Source organism: Callorhinchus milii, unplaced genomic scaffold (assembly GCF_018977255.1).
Source record: "Callorhinchus milii isolate IMCB2004 unplaced genomic scaffold, IMCB_Cmil_1.0 Scaffold4, whole genome shotgun sequence".
NCBI lineage: Eukaryota > Metazoa > Chordata > Chondrichthyes > Chimaeriformes > Callorhinchidae > Callorhinchus > Callorhinchus milii.
The window spans coordinates 78,887,998-78,897,655 of NW_024704745.1; the positions used below are offsets into that span (position 1 = coordinate 78,887,998).

At 44.0% G+C, this 9,658-nt stretch overlaps 1 protein-coding gene across 1 annotated transcript in view; it reads left to right on the top strand.

Annotated features, from left to right (window-relative positions):
- The first annotated feature begins 301 nt into the window (after positions 1-301).
- The window catches only part of shox (short stature homeobox), a 26,123-nt gene continuing 16,766 nt past the window's right edge, over positions 302-9,658 (top strand). The window contains exons 1-2 of the mRNA XM_042334397.1: positions 302-563; positions 6,444-6,652. Of these exons, the coding sequence (XP_042190331.1) occupies positions 323-563; positions 6,444-6,652 (450 nt within the window). The 5' untranslated portion in view covers positions 302-322. The remainder of the gene's footprint in view (positions 564-6,443; positions 6,653-9,658) is intronic.

The following is a 9,658-nucleotide window of genomic DNA, read 5'->3' on the forward strand; positions in this document are numbered from 1 at the left end:
AGACGCACAGAGTGTGTACAGGACAAGGTGAGAGCAACAGAGAGAGAGAGAGACACAGACACACACCCACACACACACACACAGACACACACACACACAGAGACACACACAGAGACACACACAGAGAGAGAACAAAATAATTCGAAACAAGTACATCAATCCAAATCGATCGGAGAGGGATTTCTGTGGCTTTGTGTTGTTATATATATATACACACATATATATATACACACACACATATATATTAAAAACATACATATATATACACATATATATTAAAAATATATATATACACATATATATTAAAAAAAAACCACAAGCCATGGAAGAGCTCACGGCGTTTGTCTCCAAATCCTTCGACCAGAAAAGCAAAGATAAGAAAGAGGCGATCACATACAGAGAGGTCCTGGAGAGCGGGTTAGCGAGGAGTCGGGAGCTGAGCGGATCCGAGTCGAGCTGTCAGGACATCACAGAGAACAGCCACTGTCCGCCCCACAGCTACAGGGACCCCGAGCCCGAGAACCGCACACTCAGGGAACCCAACCCGGGCAGGACTTCAGAAGGTACCTCCCTCCCTCCCTCCCTCCCTCCCACTCACTCACTCACTCACTCACTCACTCACTCACTCACTCACTCACTCACTCACTCACTCACTCACTCACTCACTCACTCACTCACTCATTCACTCACACTCTCTCACTCACTCACTCACTCACTCACTGTCTCTCTCTCTCTCACTCTCTCACTCACTCACTCTCACTCACTCACTCACTCACTCACTCACTCACTCACTCTCTCTCTCTCTCTCTCACTCACTCACTCACTCACTCACTCTCTCTCACTCTCTCTCTCACTCACTCACTCACTCACTCACTCTCTCTCTCTCTCTCACTCACTTTCTCATTCACTCACTCACTCTCTCTCTCTCTCTCTCTCTCTCTCTCACTTTCTCACTCACTCTCTCTCTCACTTTCTCACTCACTCACTCACTCACTCTCTCACACACTCACTCACTCACTCTCTCACTCTCTCTCACACTCACTCACTCTCTCTCTCACTCCCTCCCTCCCATTTCCCCACTCACTCTGTACAGCCTCTATACAGAAACTCTCTGGACTTCAGCTTCTATGGAGACATCACACACTCCTCTCTCTACAGAGCCATCTATTCGGCCTATGTCTAGGCTTCTGGACTAGTTACATTGGACCAGTTACATAAATTTTCACACAAAATGTTCCCTCTCTCCACAGAAAGTTCCCCCACATACTCCTCCCCCCACCCCCCTCCTCCTCCTCCTCCTCTTCTTCAGGCCACTAAACATTTATATGTTTAAATCTTGTCTTAAGAAATCTTTTTTTTTCTCTTTCTCTGTCTCTCCTTTTTGTGTGTGTGTGTGTATTTGTGTGTGTGTGTGTGTGTATTTGTGTGTGTGTGTGTGTGTTTGTGTGTGTGTGTGTGTGTGTGTGTGTGGTGTGGGGGGGGGGGGGGTAATGTTCATTGAAATGTAACTGCCCCCTTCTCCCCCCTCCCACCCCATTCCCCTCTCTCTCCCCCTCTCTCCCTCTCCTCCAAATAATAATCTGAACGGGAATAATCCGAATAACGGTCGCATTTGCATTGAGTTTTAGTCTGAATTTGGTATGAATGTGTGGCAACGCGCACCGAATGCAGGATATCTGCGTGTTTTCTTTTAGGAAAACAAATGAACTAAAGAAAAAACGTGAACGGCTGTTGCATGTGGGGAAGTATATCTGGGAGGAGTTATTCCTACAAATGTGAGCAAACAACTCAAATGAATTGGCCGACACCGACGCCAATGCATCTTTGAGTGTCGTTGTGTGTCGTTTTGGCCACTGGATTAAAATTGCTTCGAGTTTGGAGTTAGTTACAGCTCATAACACCTAATAATGCACAGACAGACACAGGAAAGACCTGGCAATATAGACTGATTTAACACGCGGGGGGTGTGATATATAGACCAATACACAGGGTGACCAAAAAGTCGTGATATTTACCCTATTACTTTTTTTTAGAAAATCACAATTGATTTAAGGCTCGTTAGACCTTGTGATGGTATGACGACTTTTTGGTCACCTTGTAAATATATAGGGGGGGGGGGGGGGGGGGATGTATGATTTGTATATTAAAGCCTTAAACGCAGTAAGAAAGGCTAATCCGTTACAGCAGCTCAAAACTACGATATTTTACTATCTAAATTGCAATGGAAATTGACAGTGTGAAATTCCCCTCAGCTGTTGTGCTATTATAGTGCAGAGAAACTAACCATTTTACCCAACATCATTCGCCCTCGGCTCCAACATTTGGTGTGAATTTAATCTCTTTCTCTCTCTCTCTCTCTGCCCTCCACACACACACACACACACACACACACACAGGCTGTTGGCTTCAACTAAATTGTTATAAATATGTATTTGTGTGTGTGGGGAAAAAAAAAACCCCAAACCGTATTATAAGGTAGTTTTTATAACGAAATAAATCGAGCGAAACACGCCAACGCACAGCATTAATTGCAGCCTAAAATGGGTAGGAATTGATATCAAACCCAGGTCCAGGTCGAGCAACAACAACAAAAAAAAAACAACACTAAATTGCATTGTGGCTTTTATTTCGCTGCCAAATGGAGCGTTTAAATCCACTCGAGTGTTGGACGCGTTACACTCCATCCATATATACATATATATGTTTTAATATTTCAGTTTGTTATTGAATTGAGGGCAATATAACAGAATGTAAGTCGCTTACTTTTTTTTTGCCCATTGCCCGTCGGTCGCTGTGTGCGTATTGACGATTGAGAGTGTGACTTGGAAGAAATGGCCATATAAAGCGTTTCACAGACCCCCTCTCCTGATGTGATTTGGCTCTGGTGATTGAATGATCCTCACTCTCGGGGAGAGGGTAAACAGGGGACCAATTTTTATCGCTGTGTTAAAGAAAAAAAAACGAGAGAGATGACTTATTAAGATTCACTCAGTCCTCGCAGCTACTGGATTTGCAATGCTCTCAGATTTCATCGGCCACTAATGTTGTTATGGAAAACCTGGGGTTAAATAAACACAGAGTTTGGGCAATATTGAGAGATCAAAGATATTTTTCTACCTCTCTCTCCCCCCCTCTCTCTCCCTCTCTCTCTCTCTCTCTCTTCCTCTCTCTCCCCCTCTCTCTCTCTCTCTCTCTTCCTCTCTCTCCCCTTCTCTCTCTCTCTCTCTCTCTCTCTCTGGTGACACTTATTTCACTTTTTTTCCGTGAATCTCACCCCACTCTCAGCTCAATTTAAACACTAAAATCCGAGGGACATTTGCAGCGGAGGCGACTGCGAATTTATTAAAATTAAATTTTAAAATCTTTTTTGGGAGAGTTTTCTCCAACACTCTCTCTCCCACTCACTCTTGTATGTATGTACGTATGTTTATATGTATGTATATGTATGTATATATGTATGTATTTATGTATGGTTTCATCTTAAACCCTTCCCTCTCCCTCTTTCTCTCCCACAAACACCATCACAACAAATAGAATCACATCTAAAATTCGTTCTGTCTCACATTTGCTGACAACTCGTTCTGTTTTTCATATAAATATATATAATATATATATAATGCGGTGTTAGCCATTGCATTTGTACAGTCATTTGTAACACGAGTCCTAATTTAATATGAAGAGAGAAAGAGAAAGAGAGAGAGAGAGAGAGGGAGAGAAGGTGGAGGGGTGAAAAAGAGAGAGAATGTACTAAAACACACAGAAATAAACAGTTCTACATTTCACTGAGTTTTGCTCGATATTGTCGACACCGATTTTTATTTTCTTTTGGGGGGCAATTGCCAAACATAACCGCAGTTCCATAAATTTGTACAAAAAAAAAGACCGTTAATTCATTGAATTGTTTTTTTTTGACCACAAAAAGGCCATTGCGATTTTTTTAAATTAAATTTTTTTTAAAAAAAAGGATTTATCTTTTCTTTCCTCCCCACAAACAGAGTCAGCGCGAGAAACAGACAAAACCACAATAATAATTATAATAACTGTTCTTTATTTGATATAATGCCTTATCACTCAGTCGCAGTTATGTCACACAGTTCTGTGTAAAGCGCTGTAAAGAGTGTGTTTGAGGTGAACTGAGGTGTTTTGGGAGGGGGTTGGGGGGGGTGGAGGGGGTGCAATTTAGCCCCAAAAAATCTTCGAGGCAATAAACAAATAACTTTTATTATTGCACTGGTTTCAAACCGTAAATAAAATGTGTAGCCACAAAAAAATCCACAGTGAAATCTGATTTAAAAGGGGATTTAAAAGCGTTTTAAGAAGGGGATCGATGGGTATAATAACACAGCAGTCACTTCTGGGCACTGTATCGCAAGTTAAGACATCTTTTTTCCACCCCCTGGTCAGGTTATAGGCACATTTCGTAAACCTTTCGCTAGAATAGACAGTCCGCTCGGTTCGATGTTGTGCGAATCCGGGAATTTGTCTGGTCAGCGATGGAGTTGAAGGAGAGAGGGAGAGAGGGAGAGAGAGGGAGAGAGGGAAAGAGGGGGAAGGGAGGAAGAGAGAGGGAGGGAGAGAGAGGGAGAGAGAAGGAGAGAGGGAGAGAGAAAGTTTTTCGATGGATAAAATTGATTGCTTTCGCGTTTAGTAATAGAACACTTTCTGCTCTCTCTCTCTCTCTCTGTCTCTCTCTATCTCTCTCTCTCTATCTCTCTATCTGTCTCTCTCTATCTCTCTAAGCTGTCATCATAAAACATTCATTGCGTTATTAAGACATATCTGGGGCGATGGTTGGAAAGATACCCGACTTTTAACGCACACACAACTCCAGGCAAACAGGCGAGACAGAGAGACAGAGAGACAGAGATGGAGAGAGTAATAGGGAGAGATAGAAGAGGGAGAAATGGTGCGAGAGAGAGAGAGAGAGAGAGATGGAGAGGGGGAGGGAGCGAGAGAGAGAGAGAGAGGGAGAGAAGAGATGGGGAGAGAGAGAGAGAGGAGAGGGAGGGAGAGAAGAGAGGGTGGAAGGAGAGAGAGAGAGAGAGAGGGGAGAGAGGGAGGAGAGAGAGAGAGATGGAGGGGAAGGGGAAGGGTAGAGAGAGGAGAGGAGAGGAAAGGCAGCGAGAGGAAGAGAGAGAGAGAGAGAGGATGGAGTGAGTGAGAGAGAGAGGGAGGGAGAGAGAGAGCGCCTCACGCTATCTCTTTAAGTTTGACAGAGTGGTGGCACTTGGAAAATGATGGCGTTAAGGGAAGAGACTCGGCTACAAATAGCGTTTGGCACCACTGGTGATCAAAGCCCATGTGGTGTTGGCAATGACAGTGTAAAGGGAAGAGAAGCAGCAAAACTGCAGGTTGTTTAGAGCGCCTTTAATTGGGACATAGTTTACTTGTCTGCACCGCTTTGTTCTCCTGCAGCTAAAATGTCAGTGACACTTTTTTTTTAATATATAAAGTGATGAGGTGTGTGTGTGTGTATATATATATATGTGTGTGTGTGTGTGTTTGCATTCTCTCACCAGGACAAGGCAACACATCCGTTTAAAGAGGCTGATTGCTCTTTTGTAGGCCTTTTCTGTTGGTCTTATTCAGAAAACTAGTACTTTTCTGACTATTTCAACCCCCCACCCCCTCTCCCTCCCCTCTCTCTCTCTCTCTCTCTCTCTCACCCACACACATATTCTTTTCCCTGTCTCACTCCCTCCCTCTCTCCCCCCCCCCCGAAAACTAAACTAAAACTAAACGCTTTGGCTTATTTTTTCTCTCTGTAACTGCAAACTGCAATCTCATTTCACAATGGTCTGTTAAAGAAGAGAGAGAGAGTGAGTGTGAGAGAGGGGGAGAGAAAGGGAGAGAGAGAGAGAGAGAGAAAGGAACACTTGACCTCTATACTGTTGTATCACCGGTGTTATGTCTTGTTCACCGATTGCATTTCCCGTTAGGGATAAAATAGGTATTAGCAAAAGGAATAAGGTTTGTTTTTTTTAAGAGAGAGGGGGAGAGAGGGAGAGAGAGAGAGAGAGAGAGAGAGAAAGGGGGAGAATGGGAGGGAGAAAGTTTATGGGTTTCAAATAGTTGACACCCAGGTTATTACTAAGGGAAATTGATTATAAGTTGAATTGAATGGCGAATTTTAAAACAAAATAAAGTGGATTGCTGTCAGTTGTTGTCAGTTGTTGTGTTTAAAGTCAGGTCGGTACAGTCTTACACTTACCAGAGTGTGTTTCTGCAGTAATTCACCAAATAAATGTTTATTTTCTCTTTTCTCTTCCACCACCACACACCACAACACACACACACTTACATATATACACACACTCACCACAACACACACACATACACATATATACACAACTCACACACGTGCACACTCTCACAACACAAACACACACACATACTCACAACTATCTCACACACACACACACACACACACACACCACACACAGGAATCTACGATTGTAAAGAGAAACGGGAGGAGGTGAAGTCTGAGGATGAGGATGGACAGACTAAGTTGAAGCAGAGACGGAGTAGGACAAATTTCACACTGGAGCAGCTGAACGAACTGGAGAGACTTTTCGATGAGACCCACTATCCGGACGCTTTCATGAGAGAGGAACTGAGTCAGAGACTGGGACTGTCTGAGGCCAGAGTCCAGGTGAGGGGCATAGTGACAGGGCATTGGGGGGGGGGGGGGGGGGGGGGGGGGGGTTGGGAGGGGGGGTTACAGAGACGTGTGTGACACAAAGAGTTGGGTCAGTGTATATATATGTGTGTGTGTGAGAGAGAGTGTGTCAGTGTATATGTGTGTGTGAGAGTGTGTCAGTGTATATGTGTGTGTGTGAGTGTGTCAGTCTATATGTATGTGTGAGAGAGTGTGTGTCAGTGTATATGTGTGTGAGAGAGTGTGTTTCAGTGTATATATGTGTGAGAGTGTGTCAGTCTATATGTGTGTGTGAGAGAGTGTGTCAGTGTATATATGTGTGTGAGAGAGTGTGTGTCAGTGTATATATGTGTGAGAGAGAGTGTTTGTCAGTCTATATATGTGTGAGAGTGTGTCAGTGTATATGGGTGTGTGAGAATGTGTGTGTCAGTGCATATGTGTGTGAGAGAGTGTATGTGAGTATATCTGTGTGTGTGTGTGTGTGTGTGTGTGTGAGGGGAGAGAGAGTTGTGTCAGTGTATATAATAATAATAGTATATATGTGTGTGTGTGAGGGGCGAGAGAGATTGCAGAGACCTCTGTGTGTCTGTGAGAGAGAGAGAGAGAGTGTGGACAGAGAGAGTGACAGAGAGAGAGGAGTGACAGAGAGAGAGAGAGAGTGACAGAGAGAGAGAGAGTGACAGAGAGAGAGAGAGTGACACAGAGAGAGAGAGAGAGAGAGAGAGAGAGAGAGAGAATGGTGGGATTTGTAATCTACACATTTATAAGAACTTAATTTTGTTACGACATTTTTTTGCCAAAAAATGAACGAGAGAGAGAGAGACACACACACTTTCTCACCCAAACCCCATTTCTCCCACAAAATACACAGTCACTCCACTTTACAATATATTCTGTGAAGCGCTTTGAGACGTCTCAACGATGTGATAAGGCTTTATGTCAAATGCAAGTATTATTATTATTATTACTATGATTATTATTATAAACCCCATCCTTGACCAGGGTAGACAGACATCTTTGGCGCATTGTTTATTATGGTTTCAGTATATGAAGATATAATCATAATAATAATAATAATAATAATAATAATAATAATAATATGTAGAAAGTCACTGATGGGGGGAGGAATTGTGTCAGAAATTCTGAATGAATTCTGGTGGATTTTTTTTCTTTTTGGGCTTATAATTAAATAACTTTAATAAAACAACACACCCAGTTTGTAGCAGTTTTAAGTCAACTTATAGGAGAAGGAAAGATGTCATTTCTCTCTCTCTCTCTCTTCCTCTCTGTGTGTCTGTGTGTGTGTGTGTGTGTGAGAGAGAGAGAGAGAGAGAGAGAGAGAGAGGTTGGGGAGAGAGAGAGAAAAAGAAAAAAATATAAATACTTATTGTGTAGATTCGTAAAACGAAGGCAAACGCACAGATAAAATATTTATTGACACACGATTGGGGGTGGAGGGCAGTGTGTTGGATTTGAAGTGTGGTTACCTGACCCTGGAAATATATCTCTGTATCAAGTTTGTTATTTAAATACATCTTTCACAGGCACTTGTATTAAACTTAAATAAATCGCAGAGTGAATTGAAGTCCAGGGAGACAGCTGAAGGCAGGAGAGGGAGGGGATGGGAGGGAGAGTGTGTGTGTGTGTGTGTGACAGAGAGAGAGAGAGAGAATGAGGGAGAGGGAGAGAAAGAATGAGAGGATTTCACAATCTGTAGAACAATTACAAGAACTTAATTTTGCGATCACGTCTTTTTTTTGTAATAAACGTCTCAAACGAGAACCAAATTGGGTTCGCAAACACGTGGGCGAAGAAGGAAAGTGAGAGATAGAGAGAAAGATAGATAAAGAGATGTATATATATATATATATATATAGAGAGAGAGAGAGAGAGATACAGACAGATAGATTGATAGAGAGAAAGGCAGATAGAGAGATGGATGGGTGGATAGGCAGAGGAGCAGATAGTTTGTCAGGGATGGAGTTTGGTTCTGGAACCTATTGACTGCACTGAATGGAAATGTTTTATTTGTGCTGTATATCAGATGTCGCCCCTTCGCTCCTTAAGAAAGTATTTGTTCTCTTTAGTAATTGAATCCTTCCCCGAATATACCACACAACAAGGGGTCTCGGTGCCTCTCGCCTGCGAGAGGGGGGAGAGAGGGGGGGAGTAGAGAGGGGTGGGGAGAGAAGAGGAGAGGGGGGTGGGAGAGAGGGGGTGGGGGAGAGAGGGGGGGGGGAGAGAGGGGGTGGGGGGTGGGGGGGGAGAGAGGGGGGGAGAGAGGGGGTGGGGGGGGGGGGGAGAGAGGGGGGGAGAGAGAGGGGGTGGGGGGGGGGGTGATTGGGGAGATGTCTCTGTGTGTGTGTGTTTATAAATACTGGGGTGGCGACCAGAGCTGGGGATAACCTGCAGAGGGGGGTGGGAGGGAGAGAGGAGGGAGAGAGGGGGAGAGAGGGGGGAGAGAGGGGGGGAGAGAGAGAGAGGGGGGGGGAGAGAGGGGAGAGAGGGGGAAGAGAGGGGGAGAGAAGGGGAGAGGAGGGGAGAGAGAGGGGTCACAATACTATGATTGATTGACAACTAAACAGAGAGAAAGAGGGGGTGAAGGAGGGAGGGAGAGAGGGAGGGAGGGATAGAGGGAGGGAGGGAGAGAGAGAGGGAGGGAGGGAGAGAGAGAGAGAGGAGGGAGAGAGAGGGAGAGGGAGAGGAGAAATGAACTATGTGGGGTGTGTGGAAAAAAACGCTTTGACAACGTGGATCGACAAACAAAACGAAACACAACACAATAAAATCAAATCAACTGAAATCAAACAACACGCGAACACACACAACAACAAAATAAAACGAAATAAAATAAAATAAAATAAAGCCCCCGGTGGGTTGGGGGGGGGGGGGGGGGCTGCTTTGATGTGTTTGCCACATTTGCCAAGTGATCAGTCGGTTTGATTAATATTAATTGCATTTCCCAGATCAAATATAGCTGGGAGCAAAAATGGCATTAAT